At 49.8% G+C, this 23358-nt stretch overlaps 1 protein-coding gene across 3 annotated transcripts in view; it reads right to left on the reverse strand.

Moving 5' to 3' along the window:
• The window catches only part of NT5M (5',3'-nucleotidase, mitochondrial), a 36555-nt gene extending 20149 nt beyond the window's left edge, over positions 1-16406 (reverse strand). For 2 of the 3 annotated variants that reach the window (XM_087867703.1, XM_045778287.2), the window contains exons 1-3: positions 15969-16373; positions 12414-12514; positions 1135-1195 (exon numbers count right to left, since the gene is read on the reverse strand). In XM_087867703.1, the coding sequence (XP_087723829.1) occupies positions 1135-1195; positions 12414-12514; positions 15969-16238 (432 nt within the window). In that variant the 5' untranslated portion in view covers positions 16239-16373. Of the gene's footprint in view, positions 1-1134; positions 1196-12413; positions 12515-15968 lie in introns of all 3 variants that reach the window. The other variant, XM_045778285.2, reaches the window with a different exon arrangement.
• Positions 16407-23358: the final 6952 nt, after the last annotated feature.

Here is a 23358-nt window from a genome sequence, read left to right on the forward strand (position 1 = left end):
TACTCCCACTTACGGGTGTACCTGGGGGACTTGTTAAAACACACTGGGCAGCTCCTGGGGTTTCCGACTCAGAAGGTCCCCGGGAGGGCTGGAGAATGTCCACTTCTATCAAGTGCCCAGGGACCTGACTTCAGATCACTGCTCTAGTAGGAACAGCAGACCAAGCCTTCAGTCCCCACTCCGCTCTTACTGATGGTAAGCCATTAACTCCCCCCGAGTTTAGCTAAACTCCTGTGGAAAGTCACGGGCATGACCAGGGAATGGGGCGCGGGAGCATGCGATGACTCAGGGGCCGCCAAGCGCCTCATGCTAACTGCTCGGTACGGGTGAGTTCCCGTTCCATTTCACACACGTCGGTGGACTGTGCACATTTTGTTTCTAACGTGGAGCTGGAGATCATGTGAACACACTTGAGAGAGCTCGTGCCTGAAGGTCTGTGCCCAGCTAGCCCAGGCCCTCCCCCCTGGAGCAGGGGCTAGCCCAGGCCCTCCCCCCTGGAGCAGGGGGTTCTGGGGCCCGAATCCCACCTTCCTGGACTTGGGAGGCTGCTCCCACTTCCCCCGAACCCACCTGCGGTGCGAACGCCCACCTCCTGGGCAACACACCTTTCCTATAGGGTTGGCAACCACAGGCTGCCAATTTCCAGAAAAGCCTCAGTTTTCTGTAATTCTATTTCTTTTCAACGCGCATGAGGATACGAGTGCGTAGCAAAACGCAATGTAACCGGTTCACCTTTGTAAGACTTTTGCATAAATAAATTCACGCCCCCCAATGTTTGAGTTTGGGTTGCCTCCAGCACCTCTCCCGACACATTTCCTCTCCTTACCTCACCCTTCACAAATGATGCTTCACTACCACGGGGGTGGTCACCTTCCAGAGAACCCGGCGTCCTGGCCAGGCTCCCTGCAAGGAACGTGCTGGAATGTCACACTGGTGCCAGCGAAGGTCTTTGGGAAAGGAGACCAGGCACAGACAGGAGGGACGGATGGGAGAAGAGGCAGCAGCAAGGCCACCCCAGCTGCCGAAGGCCTCGCTGTGAGGGTCCGCACCCTACCCCGGGGTGTGCGGAGTGCCGGCACCCCTTACCCGAGACACGTGGGGTGAAGGTGAGAGGAGGCTGCAAGCACAGCTTACCTTCTCGTAGGGACAGTACTTGTACATCTTTGTGGGGCTCGTGCAGATGAAGACGTCCGTGCTGTGAGAAAGGGCAAGGAGAGTCAGCCTGAGCCCCGACATTTCTTGGTCTTCATCACCCCTGCGCACCTGCCCCCCTACCCCCACCCCTTTCCTCTGCGGGCGTCAGGCCGTCCCGGGTCTGCACCCCTCACCTGGAACGGGAAACCCCACCACCCCACACTGCTCTCCCAGCCAGACACATCCCGTCCCCCAGTCCTGAGCAGCCACGTGTGACCTCTCTGGCCCAGCGACCAGGTCAGGGACGGGCGTCCATGGACGGCAATTCTGCATGGCCGGAGCCCAGAGCTTAGCTAGGCCAAGCACTTGCCCTCTCTGGAATCTGAACAGGGAAATACTGAGAGAGAGAAGCATTAGCAATGAGAGACGCATTAGAGGGGTGCAGAGCGAGGTACTTGAGGGAAAATCAGGGCCTCATGCGATGCAAAGCAAAGAACCCCGTGAGGGTTAGGGTAGAGGGAGGAGGAGTCCCCTCCTCTCAGCGAGGCTAAGCGCCCTCAAAACGGGCAAGGGCTCTGCTGTGCCCCCGCGCACAGTCTGGTTCTTCTGCGCTGGTGACAGTGGGGGGGCTGACTGGAAGGGCCTTGTCCCCACAGCCCAGGGGCCCCAGACCCTCACCGATAGAGCCATCTGGTCCCGAACGTCCGCAGAGAGCCACCATCTAGGGCTCCTCGTGCTGAGCCTGTGGGACACGAGATTTTCCGGGCTCCTTTGCTCTTTGGCAAATTAGTCCCCCGAGAGTCCTGCCTACGTCAGGCTGCCAGGTCCCTCCGCAGACAGCATGTGTCTTCTGGTTACCGGGGTCTAGTTACCCCGAGGCTCGGCTCTCACCTCGCCGTCCCCTCCCCCGTGCAGGGCCGGTCCCCTGGGTCCTCAGCCTCTCCTCCGTGTTCGCTCACTGAAAGCTGGCCTCACGCGAGGAATACGCCTCCCCTGCGCGCCTCGGGCTGAGAGCTCTGCTTTCCTCACGCCCACTGGCTGCAGAGACAAGGCAAGAAGGCTCTCCCTCGACCTCCCTTGTCTCTTCCAGACCATTCCTCCTGTTAGAGTGGGCGGTTAGTGAGGTCCTCACGGGATGTCTGGAGGCCGACAGAGAGGAAGTCACGGTCAACTAGGAGGAAACCCAGAGGCCTGTCCGGGCAGCACCCAAAAGCAAAACCACGGGAAACCAGATGCAACCTGACAAGCCAAAGACGGCTGACATAGCATCATTCCTTCTTCAAGCCCCGTCGCCATAGTGTCCTTGAAGTCCTTCTCCAGGGGAGACCAAGAGCCTCCGGTGACATCGTTTGGACGGGCGAGGTGGGGGCCTCAGGGGCCAAGGTCTCCCCAGTCCACCGGCGACTCTTCAAAATCCCTGACTCGGAGAAGCCCGTGCCCCACAACAACCCACCTGTTGCCCTTCCTGGCCTCTGTCACCTCCCCGCCACCGGCGGTCCTACCCGCAAATGCATTCTGACAACCTCGCTGCATCCTTCGGCCTCAGCAAGACAGGCAACCCGCTGAGGCTCAGTGCACCTTCAGCCTCCCTGGGGCCCCTCCGGCCCCACTGCCATCTCCCTGCTGGTCTTCCTCTCCCTCCATCGGGGCCTGCAAAGAACCCGACTCCCCAGCTTCTTCGACCCATACCCAAGCAACCGAGTGTTGCTGGAGAAGAACAAAAAAACAACAAAAACAACAAAAAACTCGCATAATCGGTTTGGCTCTTTTCATCTTAAATTCAGAAGCACAACCGCAAGGCAGTGGTGCGCTTGCCAGGCAGCCTGTCCCCGGGACCCCGGCGTGTGCTCACGTTCCCCGACGCGGCAGCCGCCACACACCACCCCCGGGTCCTCAGACTTCTCGGCTCTGAGACTCCCTGGCTTCTCATCGTGGAATCTAGAAACACACCTGTGTCTGAACTTCCTTCTCCCTTTCCCCTGCATGGGAGGAACAGGCCTCCCTCCCTCCTCTCAAGGCAAGGCCTTCATTCGTGCCCTGGATTCCATCCCCTAATCTTCGCAAGGAGGAACTCCCTGCCACCTTCCCTTCCCCGGGACTGCTCTTCCCTACGACTCATTCAAACATGTTCTGCTCCCTCTCATCTTAAAACGAAATGCACACGCACACACGCGCACATACCCATGACCTTGACCTCACATCTGCTCCCCTGACCTCCCGTCTCTCTGCTCCCAAAACATCTACCAAGTGGCCTGCACCTGTGGACCCCACTTCCTCACCTCCTGTGTGTGCATCAATCCACCCCAACCGGGAGCTCATCCCCTCCACTTCCCAGAAAGTGCCTGTTGTCACCAAGGACCCTCATGTCACCATAGCCAATGCACACCCCCTCTCCTTCTCTGGCTCACCAGCACCCAAGCAGACCTGCCCTCCTCTGTGAGAGCTCCTGTCCTGGCACGCCTGCCCGTCCTCGGCCACCCCAGCATATGCCCCCAACTTTACCTTCGCCATCCAGCCCTGTCCCCCGAGTCCTTAACAGCTTACTGAATATCTCCACGTGGACATCTCACCAACACTCGGATTTTCCAAAACAGCACACGTGGTTCTCCCCACTCGCCAAACCTGTTCCTTCGCCAGTTGATGGCACTGTTACATAGATCTGGTTGCTCCAGCAAAAAACCCTAAACATCACCCCTTTTCCTATCCTCCCTCCAACCCCCAAGATCCAGCCCCAGACCTATGGGTTCTTCCTCCAACATGTGTTATCATTCCATCAACTTCCCTCCGTGGTCGCCACCCCAGTCTCAACCACTGCACCTCTGACTGTTCCTCAACTTCCAATTCTGCCCCCGTGAAGCCTTTCTCCACCCCGTATCCACACTGATTATTTTTTTAAGATTTTATTTTTATTTATTTGAGAGAGAGAGACTGTGCAAGCGGGGAGAGGGGCAGAGGGAGAGGGAGAAGCAGACTCGGCACTGAGCGCAGAGCCCAACACGGGGCTCGATCTCACAACCCTGAGATCGTGACCTGAGCCGAAACCAAGAGTCGGGCGCTGAACTGACTGAGCCACCCGGTGCCCCGGGACTGATTATTTTCAAACAGCTTCATTGAGGGATGATTGACATGCAATGAACAACACCGGTATAATATGATAAGTTACATGCGAAACACAGGTCACCACAATCAAGATAATAAATGCCCCCCAAAGTTTCCTGTACCCTCCTTTCATCTCTCCACCTGCCCCTCCTTGTCCCTACCACACCCCGGGGCCCAGGCAACCACCACTCTGCTTTCTGTCACCGCAGATCAGACTGTATTTTCTAGAATTTCATACAAATGGAAACACACAGTATGTACTATTTTTTGTCTGGCTTCTCCCATCCGGTGAAGTTATTTCTGGGAGGACTCACTCATGTTATTAAATGTATCCATAGTTGGTTGTTTTTGTTTTGTTTTTGAGCGGGCTGATTAAAAAGAAAAAACACATCTTCATGGAGCTATAATTCCTAAACCATAACAGCTGCCCGTTTTCAGTTTGTAATCCAATGAATGTTACTACACTTACAGACTTTGACAACAATCACCAGAGCAGTTTCATGCCCCCCAAAGGAAGCTTGTGTCCATTAGCAATGACTCTGCATTCTGCCCTTGGTCTTAGGAAACCACCAACCTACTTCCTATCGCTATGGATTTGCGTGTTCTGGATATTTCACATAAACGGGATCCTATAATACATGGACTTTTGCTGCTGGCCCCCTTCATTTAGGAGAACGTTTCCGAGAGTCGCCCACATGGTAGAATGTACCCGGGCTTCACACCTTTTAATTGCTGAGTAATATTCCATTGGACGTGGACAGATGGACCTCCTTTGTTCATGCACACACCAGCTGATGGACATGGGGGCTGTTTTCACCTTTTGGCTGTTATGAACAATGCTGCTAGGAACACTCATTCAGGTTTTTGTGTGGAAGCGTGTTTTCAGTTCTCTCAAGTACACTCCCGGAGTGCGATTGCTGGGTCATATGGTCACTCCATATTTACCTTTTTTTTTTTTTAAGATTTTATTTATTTATTTGACAGAGATAGAGACAGCCAGCGAGAGAGGGAACACAGCAGGGGGAGTGGGAGAGGAAGAAGCAGGCTCTTAGCGGAGGAGCCTGATGTGGGGCTCGATCCCATAACGCCGGGATCACGCCCTGAGCCGAAGGCAGACGCTTAACCGCTGTGCCACCCAGGCGCCCCAAATTGTTTTTCTTCTTACGTGTCATCCTCCCACCGTAACGAAAACTCCTCAAGACCCGAGCCCTTAGGTTAGGTGTCTTACTTAGGAACATATCCCCAGTGCTAGCAGAGTGCCAGGCACATATTAAGTAACACAAAATCTGTCTGGTGAGTGAATGAGTCCATCGCCTCCTATGCCAGGCTCCTCAACCATAGGCGTGCTGACAACCCTGACTCCACCTTTGGCCCTCCGTCTTGTTCATGTCCGTCCAATGACCTCCCTTGGGGGTACCTGTTCCTGGCCCCTGGGAGATTAACGTGTGCCCTGACCGGAATGCGGGAAGGCTCGTTCTGATCTCCCCTAAAGTTGTTTAGATAACTAGTAGAGATAACATAGTTTCTTCCCTCCTCTTCGGACATACAGATGGCACCATGAGATCTGTTAAGTGTTCGACCCTTTGACCTCACCATAGTGCCCTCCGTACATCCCCTTGCCCTATAAAACCTATGGCTTAAGATTGGATTTTGCAGAGAACAGCTGGGCAGTCTGGATCCTCGCCGGCCTGACCCCCCCTGTCAGTGTTACCCGAATAAAACTGGGTAAACTATATGGAGTCCCCGCTCTCAAAGTACTTTTTCAGGGCGCCTGGGTGGCTAGTCAGTGAAGCGTCTGCCTTCGGCTCAGGTCAAGATCCTAGGCTCTTGGGATCAAGCCCCACATCGGGCTCCCTGCTAAGCGGGGAGTCTGCTTCTCCCTCTGCCCCTCCTCCCACTGGTTCTCTCAATCTCTCTCAAATAAATAAATACAACCATTTAAAAGAAAAAGTACCTTCTCAGGTTGGAGGATGCTGTACTGTCCCCCCTTCCCCTTCTAACAATAGGTATTGAAAGTCATGCTTATTAAACACAGGTGTAAGCACATCTAAACTTATCTTTCTAAATGAGTGGTGTTAAGTCATCCCCCTAGGATGTCAAATACTTGTTTTGGCAAATACCGCTACCTCTTAATACATGTTTAAGAGCCATACGTAATATAACAACTATGGGGAAAAGATCTATAGGAAAGAAAACTCAAGCAAAAATACCAAAATGTAAGAAACTGGTGGTTTCAAATGATGAGATCATAAATGACTTTTTAATGTATGTCATAATTTCCCAAAATTAACCATAAGCTCTATTTTTTTAAAGCAAACATTTTTCTGTCTTCTCTTAGGGACTGACCTCTGAAGCCAATTACAGTCCCGTCAGAAAGTACTCATTGCTTTAGACATCATGAGTTCCTTTTATTCAACATATATTAAAATCCGTCATATTCTAAGCACTAAGGAAATTCGGATAGGACTCATTTATTTGTTGGCATTCACTCCAAATCAGTTTTGGTTATTTTTACATCAAATGCCCCTTTCAAGGATAAGACAGGTTGACTGGGGGCATTTTATATGAAATACACTATGCTAGTTGATGTGGGGGAACATTTGCAAAAAAGATTGTATCTAAGTATCTATCACTAAGTATCTATCAAGTTTAAATACAAAGAACAGACTGGGGGTTGCCAGAGGAGAAGTGGGTGGGGGGTGGGTGAAATAGACAAAGGGGATTAAGAGTACAGCTATTGTGGGCACCTGGCTGGCTCAGACAGTTAGGCATCCCACGATTGGTTTCCGCTCAGGTCATGATCTCAGGGCTGTGAGATTGAGCCCCCTGCACCAGGCTCCGCTCAGCGGGGAGTCTGCTTGGGGATTCTCTCCCTCTGTCCCTTCCCCCACTCATGTGCATGCACTCTCTCTCGCAAATAAATAAATAAATCTTTAAAAAAAAAGTGTACACTTATCCTAATGAGCCTGAGTAATATATACAATCCTTGAATCATTACACAGCCCATCTGAAACTAACGTAACACCTATGTTAATTACACCTCAATAAAAATTATTTTTAAATGCACATGACTTTAATTCAGCTAGCCCACTATGGTACAGAAATACTTGCACACGTATGTGCACACTCACTGTGGCCCGGGTATACAGGAAGACATGAGAACCGACTTAAATGTCTCGTGGAAATCGTTACCTACGTGATGGTATCTGGTTCACAATAGGACACTACTTGGTAGTGAAAAGAGAGTTCGATAGTGTTGTTACGGAAAGATAGTGAACACATATTATATTGCTAAGTAAAAAAGAGAAAGCAGTAGCATAACATAGATGACTACAGTCCTATTGTATCAGCAACAACTATGATGTGGATGTTTCTCCAGCAGGGGCCTGAGTCTGTACCATGAGCCAGGCAGCACTCTAGAGACTGAGGATAGAGCCACAACCGAGGCAATCCCTGACCTCAGGGAGCTGGCATTTGACAGAGGAAGGGACAAACACAGGCACACAACTTCAGCTTAGCCAGGAAGGCGGCAGAATGCCTAGCCGGGGACACTGGCCTCCTCAGCTTCAGCAGGATGGCCTCTCTGAGAAGACGACACGCAAGGTGCTCAGAGTTGAAGGATTAAAAACAATCTGGCCGGGGCGCCTGGGTGGCACAGCGGTTAAGCGTCTGCCTTCGGCTCAGGGCGTGATCCCGGCGTTATGGGATCGAGCCCCACATCAGGCTCCTCCGCTAGGAGCCTGCTTCTTCCTCTCCTGCTCCCCCTGCCTGTGTTCCCTCTCTCGCTGGCTGTCTTTATGTCTGTCGAATGAGTAAATAAATAAAATCTTTAAAAACAACAACAACAACAACAATCTGGCCGCGCCAAGTGCTCGTGGAGAAACATTCCAAGAGGGTATGTCGGGAACAAAGGCCGTGAGATCAGAAACAAGCTTGGCGCGTCCACAGGACAGAAACAAAGCCACTGTGTCTGGAACAGGTGAAAAGAGGTCGGAGGGTGGCACGGCCCGGTCACAGACCACCTCACAAGCCTGGCTGAGTTCGCGTTTCATTTGAGGGCAAAAAGAAGCCGAGAGAGAGTTTTAAGAGGGGACCTGCACCAACAGAACTCTGGTTTGGAAATACCATTCTGGCTGCCGGTGCCACAGGTAAGTCTGCAGACCTGTACACAACCTGTATGTAAATGCGTTTGAGAAGGTCTGGAAGCACGCGTCCCCAGTTGCTCACTAGGATAGGAAGAGCGGGGTTGAGGGAGATGTACACGGGGAGAGAGGGACAATTTTGTTCACGAATGTTCCCACTATTTGAGTGCTTTGTAAGAATATGCTCATGTATTACTGAATAAAGGGCAGTCGCCCCTGAAGATACTCCAGGGAAGCTCTTTGGGATGGGACGGGATGCCCAGGAAGGCACAGCCTCCCCCTCAGTGCTACGGGAGCCAGGACATAGCATGCCAGCGAGGCGGTCTTAGGACAGCGAGCAGATAAGGTGTTTGCTCCGTGTTCCCCTCCTGCCAGGAACCCCTTTGCCTTCTCCACCAGGCAGATTGCTTTTCATTTCTCAGGACAACAGCTCCAGTGTCACTGCCTCCCCCGGGGAGTAGCTGCCTGTCCCCATCCGCACGTCTACCACGTCACTTTCAGAACTATGCTCTAGTCCTTTGTTTCCCAGCGAACTCCTCGGAGGCCAGAACCGTCTCTTATCTACCGCGGTACGGGCAGCATCTGGTACAGGGCCACGCCCGTAGCAGGTGCCTGGCAAATATTCCTTCAGTACCATTTTAAATCTTGGCCTCGGTCTACTTCGGTACCAGACACAAAGCTATCCACTTAGTTACAGACTAGACCCCGGTCTCTGTCCACACTTGGGGCACTGACCTTGGGAATCTACCCCGTTAAGAGCCAAAATGGAGGTAACAGACCTGTGAGATGGTCTAGACTTGCATTTTCACAAAAGCGTTCACAGGGAAGCCGTGGGAAAGAGTGTCCCGGACTAGAACGCATATGAAGAAAGGCTGCATCCTCTGTTACCCGGGTGATGAGTCACGATCCATATTAGCAAACCTGAAGCCCTTCGAAGGCCTATGGCAAAGAAACCTTCTTAATCCAATGTCCCCCACACCGTTTTGGCTGAAGACCGCTTTTGTTGTTGTTGCTCCATACGTACTAAATCTTGCAGAACGGTAACTGCGGCTAACGGCTACTGAGTGTCTACGATGTGCCAGGCACTATAATGAGGCCTTTCTCATTCCCCTCGTTTTACAGTTGAAGGAAATGAGACCCAGAGAGCTTCATAACTTGCCCAACGTCCAAGATTCGATTCTAGAAAAGCCTGGGCTTGAGCCTGGGCAGTCTCACTCCAGTGAGGGCATAACCTTAACCACTATGCCGTCCAGCGCCCCAGAATACAGCTGGCTGAATGTGGTGCAGGAAACGCTGATCCAGACGCAAGCAGAGTTTGGAAAACTGTGGTGCAAACACACATGTGCTTTGGCTCTCTAGGCTCTTCTGGCGGAGGTGAGAAAGTTATCCGACAGTATTCCACTATAAATCAGGCTCCAATCGTAACCAGCAAGAAATATACCACTCGGCATGACCTGACTCTGGGCTAAAAATAAATGATCAACCAAACTGGTTTACGATTCAACTCGAACTGAAAGCATCTCGTGTTCCTCTGATGCCTATTTATCAAGGCACTTTGAACACTGAAGGTTTTTGGAGGCATTTATACGGCACGATAAAGACCGAACCAGACCTTCTGTTTGACTGGTCTTTCCGGTTGGTAAATTCGAGCAAAACTATGACCAATGAAAGTATTTACAGGCCTAGAAATAAATCCTAACATTCATGGTCAGCTGATGTTTGCCAAGGAAGCCAAGACAATTCAATGAGGGGGAAGGGGAAGAGTCTTTTCAACAAATGGTACTGAGAAGTGGGTTTCCACACACAAAAGGATGAGGTGGGACCCCTTCCTCACACCATATTCAAAAATTGACTCAAAATGGATCAAAGACCTGAATGTAAAAGCTAAAACTCTAAAACTCATAGAAGAAAACATAGGAGCAAGTCTTGTGACTGTGGATTAAGCAAACGACCCTTAGATATGACACCAAAACCACAGATGACCAAAGGAAAAAAACAGATAGGGGACCTGGGTGCCTCAGTTAGTTAAGGGTCTGCCTTCAGCTGAGGTCATGATCCCGGGGTCCTGGGATGGAGCCCCGTGTCAGGCTCCCTGCTCAGTGGGGAGTCTGCTTCTCCCTCTCCCTCTGCCTCTGCCCCTGCTTGTGCGCTCTCCCTTTCTCAAATAAATAAATAAAATCTTAAAAAAAAAGAAAAGAAACAGATAAATTGAACTATACCCACATAAAAACTGTGAGTTTCAAAGGACACCACAAAGAGACTAAAATAAACCCACAGAATGAGGGAATATATTTGCAAATCATATATCTGGTAAGGGACTTACCATCTAAAATATAAAAAGAACTCTTTGCATGCCCCGGTGGCTCAGTCTGTTAAGCGGCTGCCTTTGGCTCAGGTCATGATCCCAGGGTCCTGGGTCAAGTGCCACATTGGGCTCCTTGCTTGGTGGGGAGCCTGCTTCTCCCTCTGCCCCTCACCCACTCATTCTCTCTCTCTCCCTCTCTCAAATAAACAAAATCTTTTTAAAAAGATAAAATATATAAAGAATTCTTAAAAACTATCAATAAAGACATAAATAACCCAATTGAAGAAAAAATAGCAAAAAAAGATAATTCTCCCAAAACCACAAACAAATGGCTAAAAACACACAAGAAGATGCTCAAATCATTAGCCACCGAGAAATGCAAATCAAAACCATGATGAGTTACCCCTTCACACCCACGAGGACGGCTAGAATAAGAAAGACCACAAGTGTTGGCAAGGCTGTGAAGTTGGAACCCTCATACATTGCTAAGGAGACCGTCAGATGGTACTGTCGCTTTGGAAGACAGCTTGGCAGTCCCCAAAATGTTAAACATGGATTCACCACATGACCCAGGGATTCTGCTCCTAGGTATATACAACCTGTATATGAAAACATGCAACCACAAAAAAACCCGTCCGTGAGTGTTCGCCAGTATTATTCTCAATACCTGAGAAGCAGAAACAACCCAAGTGTCTATCAACTGATGAAGAGAGAAACAAAATGTCAATATCCATACACCGGAATATTGCTCAGCCATGAAAGGGAATGGAGTGCTGATTTGTGCCACCAGGGAGATGACCATGAACACACAAAGGCTGCATAAAAGAACCAATCACAAAGGGCCACACAGTGCGCTCCGTGAAATGTACATGAAATACACATGGACTGTCCAGCCCCCGCTAATCTACAGAGCCCTGAAGTAGACAGTGGCTGCCTAAGGCTGCAGGGAAAGGAGAGAGAAGGGGTAGGGACTGCTAATGGGCGTAGGGTTTCTTTTTGGGCTGATGACAGTGTTCGGAAATCGACTCCGGTCCTGAACGCACAACTCTGCGGACATACTAAAAACCACTGAATTGTACACTTTGTGAATTATATCTCAATACGCTGTTACTGTTTTTTAAGTCCTCAGGGAAGCCCATCATCTGTAACTGCTAGTGGATCTTAGTGAAAGGTTAAGGCGCTGGGGCTTCAGCTCCCGGAAGCAGCCACGCCACTAGAACAACACGGGAATCTCTCACGCACTCCTGCTGCTTCGTCGCCATGTCTCCTTGTTAGGTCGCCCGTTAGACCTCTGTGTACTCCTTCCTCTTGCTTTTCAGCTCTTATCCCAATCTGCGATTATCTCTGCTCGTGAGATTCTTTTGTGTGACGTCTCCTCTCTGGCTGGGCTGTGAGCTCCATGAGGGCAGGACCGTGTTTGTTCATCTCTGTATCACTGGTGTCTGGCAACGTCCAACAGTCCGTTCTCAGTTATTTGCTGAATACATGCATGCCCAGCGCCCAGTCAACCAGATCCAATTAGACTCAATATTTTCTCCTGTTACCAGATCAAAACACCTCACTAGCTGTCGAGCTGAGTCTGTTTCACTCAGGGCGTTACCAGGTTGAGTGCCAAAGAAAGAAGCATGGGCCTGTGCAGGGGTGAGGAGAGAGAAGCGAGGGAGGCAGAGGGAGAGTAGGGGAGGTGCTGGCGGGAGGAAGGCACAAATGCTCAGGCGGGAAGACAAACTTACTTTTCTAGGTTGGCCATCTGCTTCACAGCTTCCACAGCCCCTGGTAGAGGCTCCAGGTCAAGAAAGAAATTTTCTGATTCCCATATGCTAATGGCCTTCTCCTAAGAGGACGAGAGAGAGGATCGGTGACTTCAGGGTACTCAGCACATTGCCTCACCGCAGGGACGACGGTGCAGCTAGGAAGGGCAGTTGACAAGAGTGTGAGCCTTCCAAGTTCCTCCCCCCCCCCACCCCGCACCACACACACACCCAGGGACATATCCTGGGGGACCGGGGGATCACACGGAACACGTACATGTGTGTTCCAGCCCCTCTCCAGGGGATCTGACTTCTGCAAGGATCCAGCAGAGATCAGCTAAGGGTCACGAGCTATGGATTCCGAAGCCTGCTCTGTTTGAGGCACGGCTAGAGCCATCTGGGACCAAAGGCGAGTCATCGTGAATCACGCACTTGCTTGATTCTAATGGCCAGAGGCATCGCAGAGGCTCTGGGGGAGGACCGGGTCTTGCCATGGCACTACAGTACTTCAATTCGAGAGCTGGAGGAACTCAGAGACTCTTCAGAGCACTGCTGTGCCATGTGGGGTCTGGGTGGCCAAGGGGGCAGGTAGAAGGCCAGTCGAGCAGAACTCCAGGTTCCCCATCCGTACCCGCTGGAATCTATGCTACGCATTGGCGTGTCATTAAGTACTTTGTTTAAAAAGTATTCTGCGGGGTGCCTGGGTGGCTCAGCCGTTAGGCGTCTGCCTTCGGCTCAGGGCGTGATCCCAGGGTCCTGGGATCAAGCTCCAGCATCGGGCTCCCTGCTCGGCTGGGAAGCCTGCTTCTTCCTCTCCCACTCCCCCTGCTTGTGTTCCCTCTCTTGCTGGCTGTCTCTCTCTCTATGTGTCAAATAAATAAATAAATAAATAAATAAATAAATAAATAAAATATTAAAAAAAAAAAAAGTATCCTGCTGCTTTTCAAGTCTGAAAGCCAAACATCCAGGCCCTCATTGTTCCTATGAGAAAATCCAGGCTCTGAGGGTGGAAGGGATTTACTCAATACGACACAGCAAAACAGGGGCATTGCTGAGAGCTGAGCACCATCTCCCAACTCCGAGGCTACAAGGTTCGACCTTATGTCACTGGACTGAAATCAAGTTTGCAGAATGCCACACTTTCCCAGGCTCAGGACAAGGGGAGGGGAGACGGACGCCGACCTCCGAGAATCAGGAACCTAATTCCCACATGTACAGCAGGAGGTGTCTCTGCCAGGTCAGACGCCACACAGTCCGGGACAAGTGCCACCACCGTGTCACACTTAGAGGCAGAGTGCCCTGAGATCACGCTAGCATTGTTCTCGTGAACTACATGGGCTGAAGCAAATGAGTACAGATTGCTAAAATATGGTCTCTCTTGTTTGGCCCTCACCTCCCACGAGGGGCAAGAATCGCTATCCCCAGTTTACTGATAAGGAAACAGGCTTAGAGGATTGTTTTCAAGGCTACTTATGGGTGATGCTGTCAGAACTTGACTCAGGGCTTCTGACTCACACAGAGGCAGCATGGACTGGTGGAAAGCATACTTGATGGAGGAGTAAGAGGTCCTGGCCTTGGCTGCGTGACCTTGGACTCACCATCTTAGCTCAGGAATCAACATCCCAACATCCCCTCCCTCCCTCCATCACTAACTTGGCTCTGAAACCCTGGGCCAGGGACTTCCTCTCTCTGGGCTGAGTTCTTCAACTGTCCTGACAGTGTAGGATTCTAAGTCAGTTAAAATGAGCTTTGCCTTCCACCTCTGCCCTGATTACCTCTCTGAGCCCTGTGGAGATCAAAGGGGATACCAGTAGAGTGGAATTTTGTAAAGCAGAAATGCCTACATAATTAAGGTGGATTGGTTCATTGGTTGTTTTTAACTGTGGATGCTGGGCCAGCTCAGCCAAGGGGAGACTCAGGGATGTCCTGCGGTGAGCTATGCTGGGGACACAGGGCATGTGTTCATCTGTTAAAATCCTGTTTTCTGCAATGTTCCCAGAAGCAGAACTCAGCAGATCACGCCCGGAACACTGCCTCTTTACTGTCCCGGGACCTCCGTTCCTTTGCCTCGTCCTTAGAAAATGGTCAAATCATCTCCTTAGAGCTGGAATCTGCACATCTGTACAAAGGACTGCAAAAGCCACTGTCCTTTTCAGAGTTGGGGGTGGGCTTCATTTGCTCACCCCAATACACTCCTGCGAGGAAGTAAGGGGCCCAGACTGCCAATACTGTGCACTGTCTGCAAGTGAACACCCACATAGAGCAGAAGAGTCTGTTACTGAGGCCGCAAAAATCACTAGGGTATTCTCTCCAGCTTGAAGTTGGTAATCAGGTATTAGAGCTGGGAGAAGTAAGCACACAGAACTCTGGGAAAGTCACGTCTGAAGTGCACGGTATTAATGAAGAGACGTGGTGCTTGGTTTTCTTTTTAACACCTGCCTCTCGACAAGCCAATTATTGTCAAGTTACCTTTTTTAAGTCAAAAGAAATGTCACTTGTTAGAGTAGGACGGAGAAGAGGATTTTGGGGTGGGGAAAGCTGAATGTGCTTGGGAGGCAGACAGACTTGGGTTGGAATCCTAGCCGAGCGCCTTACTAACTATAGGACTTGGGACAAGTTTCCTCATCTGCATAACGAAGACAATAACATCTACCTCACATGGGAGACAATGCAGTCAACCTGGGGATACAAAATAGGCTCTAATGTCATCATCATCAGAGTTCTGGTGGTGACCTTGGGTGACCAATCAAGGGATGCCAGAAAACAGCCAGCCTCTTTAAGTTCGTGCAAGGCAAAATCCCGTTCCTTCCCCGAAATAGTTTAAATTCACAAACTAAGCCATCTGTCTATAAACATGCCTGGATATTTCCCCTCCATCCATCCTGGACTCAGAAGGCAAAGCACAGCCGGAGTCAGGGGGATGCGGTGGGCTCACGTTCAGCAGGGCCGCCAAAGCAGGGGGAGAAACCAAAGAGTTGAGCCCACCCCATCTTGACCACTGACTCTTCGTGTGACGTCCACAAAGTCACTCAACTCCTCAAATACCACTGGGAGTTATGATTCATGGAAAAGGACAAAAAAGAACGGTAAGGACACGCATCAAATTCGTGAGGATGAGGAAATGGGCATTTGACTGTGGCAGGGGTCAAGGGGACTTGACTTGTAACGTTTATTTCATTTAAACAATTTAAAGACTTGCGGCCAAATGCACCAAAAATTAAAAAGTCAGCTAAAGATAGAGTTCGTATTTTACGCTCCATATTCTCCTGACTTCTGAGACGCCCTCGGTGACAGCCAACAGTTCTGTGCGCGCCGGGCTGCGCGCGCGGCGCCCTGGGTCCTCCCCAGGTCCCCCTGTTTTACGAGAGGACCACCCCGAGGCTCGGGGAGGTGACCCACCCAAGGTCACGCGGGCTCCCGGCCCAGCGCTGGGAAGGAGGGCCGCAGTCCCGCCGGGCTCGGGTGGGCTCGGGGCCCCGGAGCGGGAACGGCGGCCCGGCGGCGGCGACGAGCGGGGCCGGGGCGGGGGATGCTCACGCTCAGGCCGGGCTGCAGGAGGCCGTACTGCTCGGACAACCAGAAGCCGCGCCGGTCCTCCAGCGCGATGAAGGGCTGGTCGGGGAAGCGCGCGCGGAACTTCCTGAGGAAGCCGCCCTCGAAGTCGGCCAGCACGCCGTCCATGTCCACCAGCACCCGCAGGGCGCGGCTGTCCGCCCGGCCCGCTCGCCAGCCTGGTCCCCAGCGCCGCCCCGCCGGGAACGCCGCGCCGCGGGGCCGCCGCGCACACCAGCCGCCCAGCCGGATCATGGCCCCTGGCGGTCGCTCGCCGCGGGAGCCGGGGCCTGGGTCACGCCACCCCGCGGGGCCGGGCCCTGAGACATGACAGCCGGGCGGGGCGGGGGCGGAGAAGAAACCCCTGCCGTCCGGGGCGCGCGAGGAGCGCGGGGCGCTGGGCGCTCGGGGCGCGAGCGCGCAGGCTCTGGCCCCAGAGCGAGGCTGCGGCACGCGCCCCGGCGGAGGCGGGGCTCGGGGGGCGTGGCTTTGGGGACAGTCCACAGTCCCAGGCTCTCAGCTGGCATCTTCTCCCAGGACCGCGGGCCTGGGCTCTCTCCTCCCACTGCAGCAGCGAGGCTGCAGGAGCCATGCACGCTGATGGAGCAAGGCTGTGTCCGTGTCGCTGAGCACTTACTGTATGGGGCTGGGGACAAAACTGACAGGGTTCCTGCCATCCTGGAATCTACCTTTTAGAAGACGACACAGGCGAAAAGCAAACAAGCGTACAAAACGGGCAAAAATTTAAAGAGGGTGAAAATAGTATGAAGGAACCAAAACAGGATGAGATGCCCTCGGACAGCCTCCCTGCTTTATAGGGAACATCTGGGGAGAAGCTGATATTAGTAGGACAAATAAATACCTTGCAAACATCACAAAGCCTTAATAAAACTGGTGATTTTCAAATAAATCTATAAACACATATTGTTTTGTACCCTGGTATTGATAGCTTTTTTTTTTTTAACAGAAAAGAAAAAAAACAAAAAGCAGGATGACCTGATGTTGCAGGAGTGGGGAGACTGGCAGGGGATCAGGAAAGGTCTCTTGCGGGAGGGGATGCACGAGCAGCAAGCCCAAAGGCCTCGGAGAGTGGAGAGGCCAACGAAACCACGATTTTCATTCTTACATTTCTTTGGCACAGACTTGCTGAACATCTCCTACGTGCTCGGTGGTGGATATCAAGTGGTGAACAAAGTCCCCACCCTCACGGAACAGACATTTTTTGGATCTGCCTGAAATTATGGTGAAGGAAGGGTAGGGTAGTCCACTCTCAGGCAGAGAGATAGTCAGGACCACAACGAAGCAGTGAGGCACAGTTCAAAAAGTATTTGGGCTGTGGTGTCCCATGGACCCATGCTCCAGCCTCGGCACACAGTAGGTCCCCAGCACCCTCGCACAACTGGTTACTCTCATGGCACCTCCTGGATTCAAGAGAAGAGACCAGGTCTCATTCATCCCTGCGTCCTGAATGAATGAATGAATGAGATCCCTGCAGGAACTTTTTCTGGTTATTCTCTGACCCCCTAGCTAAGACTCCCCACTGTGTTTCTCCGCCTTGATATTTATTCTTTAATTATGTCACCTTGCTTTTCTTCCTAATTTTATTACGAAAGTTTTCACTCAGAAAAGTGGAAAGACTTGTCTGAGGAAGATACATACGCCCCCCACCTGGATTCTGCAGTTAACACTTTGCTATATTTGCTTTGCCATACGTCAGTGCGTCTGCCCGCCCCTCCCTCATCCATCTTATTCTTGGAAGCATTTCAAAGTAAGCTGTAGACAGCAGTATACTTCACCCATAAACACACCAGCCTCCGTAGCTTTAAGTGAGTTCAATGTATTTAAACGTAAATTTTACAAATGAAATACACAAACCGTAACCTCACCATCCCGTGACTTGTGACGACTCATCCCTAGGGATGCATCCCTGGGAAGATATGGAACAATGCTATCCAGATACAGTAGCCACTGGCCACATGTAGCTGTTGAGTAATTAAAATGTGCCTACTGCACCTGTGGGACCAGATTTTCCATTTTACTTAACTTTAAATAATTTAGGGATGCCTGGGGGCTCAGTCAGTTAAGGGTCTGCCTTCGGCTCAGGTTATGATCCCAGAGTCCTGGGATTGAGCCCCATGTTGGGCTCCCCAGATCAGCGGGGAGTCTGCTTCTCCCTCTCTCGCTGCTCATGCTCGCTCTGTCTATCTATCTATCTCAAATGAATAAATAAAATCTTTAAAAAAAATAAAATGATTTGCTTTATTGTTTACTTGTGGGTTTTTATTTTTGTCTTCCCCCTTTGGAATGTATGTTGCATAGGGGTAAAACCTTGTCTGGTGTGTTTAGTTATATGTCCCTAGTGCTTAGAACAGGGGCTGGCATGGGGCGACTGGGTGGCACAGCGGTTAGGCGTCTGCCTTTGGCTCAGGGCGTGATCCTGGCATTATGGGATCAAGCCCCACATCAGGCTCCTCCGCTATGAGCCTGCTTCTTCCTCTCCCACTCCCCCTGCTTGTGTTCCCTCTCTCCCTGGCTGTCTCTGTCTCTGTTAAATAAATAAATAAAATCTTTAAAAAAAAAAAAAAAGAACGGGCTGGCATATAATATGTGTTCAATAAATTCATTTGTGCTTATATTCAACAACTAGTTTTTGTGTGCCTTGAACATAGCAGATATTGCTAATCCCATTTGACAGGTGAGAAGACTGGGACTAAGGGACAAGAGGCACAGTCATGTTCAACATAGCTGATAATACATGGTAATCAAAGCTTACATATATGGATGCCTACCTACTCTGTGTCAGGCACCATCTAAGCTCTTTGTGTGAATTGTCTCACTAAACGCCACAAAGTTGCAGTGAAGAATACTAACATTAACCCATTTTGAAGGACAAACCCACTGAATCACTGAAAGATTAAAAACTTGCCCTTTGGTGTGGTTATTTGAAACAAATGATTTTGATATTTCCCCCTTCAAGAGATGGAGCTGACTTCCTGTGCCCTTGGATGTGGGCTGGATTGACTTCTGCACTTCTGATCCATACTAGGGCAGAAATGACGGTTTGTGACTCCCAAGGATAGGTCATAAAAGGCATTGTGGTTTCTCTCTCTCTCTCTCATTTCTCTCCCTGCCATGTCTGTGGACACTCAAGCAGCCCCATGGAGAGGTCCCCACGTTAAGGAGCTCAGGCCTCCTGCCAATATCCAGAGAGGAACGGAGGCTCTCCCAACGGTAGTCATGTGAGTGAGCCGCCTTAGAAACAGACCCTCCCGCCTCACTCAAGCTTTCAGATGACGCAGCTTCAGCTGATATCTTGACTATGACCTCCTGAGAGACCCTGACTCAAGACCTCCCACCACAGTTGCTCTCAGATTTGTTTTTGTTTTTAAAGATATTATTTATTTATTTATTTATTTATTTATTTATTTATTTATTTATTTAAGAGAGAGAGTGAAAGCACACATGAGCAGATGGAAGGGTAGAGGAAGAAGCAGACTCCCTGCTGAGCAGGGAGCCCGATGCGGGACTTGATTCCAGGACCCCGGGATCACGACCTGAGCTGAAGGCAGATGCTTAACCGACTCAGCCACCCAGGCGCCCCCTCAGATTTGTAACTCAGAAATTGTGAGATAGTAAATGTTTGCTGCTTCAAGCCTCTAAGTCCAGGGGTAATTTTTACACAATAGCTCACAAATACACTGGGTCACCAGTGAGCGTTAGAACTGGGATTCATTCAGTCTAGTCAGACTGCATTTAACACAATGTACCTAACGACATCTATCCTTAAATGAGTGGCTCTCACGCCCCAGGCTCTGTGAAATGGTCTGCCTGAATCAGTGGCTTCGATTGGAGCCTGGTGCCTGATTTTGCACAGCAGTGCGGTGACTGGGGCTGCAGACTCTGGAGTTCAACCACCTGGGCTTTAATCCTGACTCTGGCACTTATCAGTTATGGCATTTTGACAGGTCTTTACATATCACTTAGATTAGATTTCCTCATTTGCAAAACAGGAGTCATAGTAGCACCTGCCTCCGGGGGGGGGGGGGGGCTCTTGTGGAGTCACATGACTTTCTACGCTTGGAGTATCAGAACTGAGTCCTACACATGGCAGACACTCAGTGTATATCGGTTGTATTACCTTGAGAGTTGTTGATACTGTGTTACCTGGTAGTTGTTTTCTATCAAACACAATGACCTACATACAGCCTGCAAGCACTTTATCTTGCTGTATCTTCACAACGACCCTATGAGGTAGGCATCACCATTTCACAGGGTAGACATAGCCTCAGAGAGGTGAAGTAACTTTTCCCAGGTCGCGCAGCTAGTAACTAACACAGCTGGCCTGTGAATCAAGCCCGAATGACTTCAAACCAATTCTTCCCATCATATGATCTTCCAATCTCTGCATTAACCTAGATTTTCTGCTAACTGGGTAGGGTGAAACAGAATTGCCAAGGGCAGCTGGATGGCTCAGTCAGTTAAGTGCCTGACTCTTAATTTCAGCTCAGGTCATGATCTCAGAGTCATAAGATCGAACCCAACATGGGGCTCCATGCTCAGTGGGGAGTCTGCTTGAGATTCTCTCTCTCACTCTCCCTCAGCCCCTCTCCCTTCTCTCGAAAATAAACAAATACATCTTTTTTTTTAATAGGGGAAGTTTGTTTGTTTTTTTTTTAAAGATTTTATTTATTTATTCGACAGGATAGAGACAGCCAGCCAGAGAGGGAACACAAGCAGGGAGAGTGCGAGAGGAAGAAGCAGGCTCATAGCGGAGGAGCCTGATGTGGGGCTCGATCCCATAACGCCGGGATCATGCCCTGAGCCGAAGGCAGACACCTAACTGCTGTGCCACCCAGGCGCCCCAACAAATACATCTTTCAAAGAAAAAAAAAAAAGAACTCACATTTATTGAGGGCTTGCTGTGTGCCAGGCACTGTGCCAAAGGCTTTCCGTATGTTCTCTCATTCACTCACAGGCCAAAGCAGCGATTCACACATACTTTGCCAGGTTCCTTCCTATGCTTGACACAAAAAGTTCTTGTTGAATTAAAAATAGCCCAGAATGTACAAAAGTTGATTTTTATGATAAAAAGGATTATTTTGCCCTATTGGTTGAGGACCTCACCTGCCGAAAACGTTGTCTTTGAATAAAATAGATAAGGATCTCCTGACTGGCACCCCTACACTTGAGCCTGTTCTTCTTCCACTGTCTAGGATAGTGTTTACTGGGGATCCCTCCCTGCCACCATGGTGCCCGCAAGAAGAAAGCTTAACATCTCCATGGTGGTGGTGGCGGGGGCAGAAGCTTGGATCTGCTCACTGTTCTGCTCTCCAGGGTATAACTGCTTGTACTTGTCCCGACCCCTAGGCTGGTCTACACTGAGGTGCATGTGACTCCCTTAGCCTTTTGTGGTGGCCTGCTTGCCCCAACTGTTGAAGACTGGGGTCCTGGCCTTTTGCCTCTTCACAAAGTCCCCACACTGCAGCCTCCATGTTCTGACCACTCTGCTTGCAGCCCTGGGTATGCGTGAGTCACAGCATAGCCTGTGTAGGACACGACTTCAGGTCCACTTAATTCTAGACACATCCCTCAGATATTGCAGGCCTGCCGGTGAGGGACTGCACTGACCGGGCACTGAGTTAACATGATCTGTCTCAGAGAGAGCTTAACCTCTTCCCTGTTGATGCCAGGGGAGCTCTGGGAATGCTGTGGCTTCTAACAGACCTGCCCCTTGAGACTTCTGACTCAGGGTGAGAAGCCAGGGCCAACATCTGACTGCTTCCCTATCTAATTTTCCTCTCAAACTCCTGGTTCCAGAAGAATTTCCCATATCTCCCTAGGTATCTAGAAACTCCCTTTGTATTGAGTTCTCTCCAAGGCATAGAACACCATGCTTTTCATTTGATATAGAGAGAGAATTTTTAGAATTTAGAAATCTTAATGAAAAAGCTGACTTTGAGTCAAATGACCTTTCTGTTCTAACTTCTGCTGTCTGCCCTTCACTTTCTGGGCTGCAATAAACCCTATGGCTTAAGTTTATATAACCAAAGAGGTAAAGAGGGGGAAAGCCAGTTGACAGATAAGGGGAGGTATGTCAGGGTGTATTTCACATATGCTCTGCCCAAGAAAAAATAGAGGACTTCATCAAAATTTATGACTTTTGTGCTTCAAAGAGGTCTACCAAGAAAGTAAAAAGATAACCCACAGAATGAGAGAAAATATTTGCAAGTCATATATCTGGAATAGGACTTTGACTCAGAATACATGAAGAACTCTGACAACTTCACAGTAAAAAGACAAATAATTCAATCATAAAATGAGCAACATGCATGAATAGACATTTTTTCAAAGAAGGTACGGCCAAGAAGCACAAAAGGCCATGAAGCACAAAAAAAGACATTTCACATCATTGCTCGTTAAGGAAATGCCAAAATCCAAACCACAGTGAGATGCCACCACACACCTACGAGAAGAGCTAAAATCGAAAAGACTGAAAATTCTGAATGCAGCAAGAACATACGACAACAAGATATCTCAACACATTCCTGGTAGGCTTATAAAATGGTACAACAGCGCGTCTGGGTGGCTCAGTCGGTTATGCTTCTGCCTTCAGCTCAGGTCATGATCCCAGGGTCGTGGGTTCGAGGCCCACATTGGGCTCCCTGCTCAGCAGGGAGACTGCTTCTCCCTCTCTCTCTACCCCTCCTCCCTGCTCGTGCTCTCTCTCTCAAATAAATAAATAAAATCTTTATTTTAATTGTACAACAGCTGTGGAAATAGTTTGACAATTCCTCAAAAAGTTAAACTTAGTTACCATATGACCCAGAACTTCAACTCCTTGGTATAAATCTAAGAACATTGAAAAACTATATCCACACCAAAACTTACACACGAATATTCATAAGAGCATTATTCGCAATAACCTAAAGGTGCTGACAAGCCAAACGCCTACCAACTGATGAACAGATAAACAAAATGTGGAATATCCATGCAATGGACTAGGATTCAGCCTTGAAGAGGAAGGAAATTGTGACACATGCTGCAACATGGACGAACCATGAAGACGTACTAAGTAAAAGAAGGCAGACGTAAAAGGTCACATATTGCATAATTTCATTTATATGCAATGTCCAGATTAGGCAAATCCATAGAGATAGAAAGTAAATTAATGGTTGCCGGGGGATAGGAGGAGGTAGGAGGGAATGGGGACTGACTGCTAATGGGAATGCAATTTCTTTTTAGTGTGAACGAAGTGTAGTGGTGTTGGTTGCACAACCTTGTAATATACAAAAATAGCTGAATTATACAACTAAATTGTAAAAGGGTGAAAGATTATGGCATATGAGTTATATGTCAAAAACTGAGAAAAAAAATA

The sequence above is a fragment of the Ursus americanus genome, chromosome 14, assembly GCF_024610735.1.
Source record: "Ursus americanus isolate L20-20 chromosome 14, mUrsAme1.1.p, whole genome shotgun sequence".
In the NCBI taxonomy this organism is placed as follows: domain Eukaryota; kingdom Metazoa; phylum Chordata; class Mammalia; order Carnivora; family Ursidae; genus Ursus; species Ursus americanus.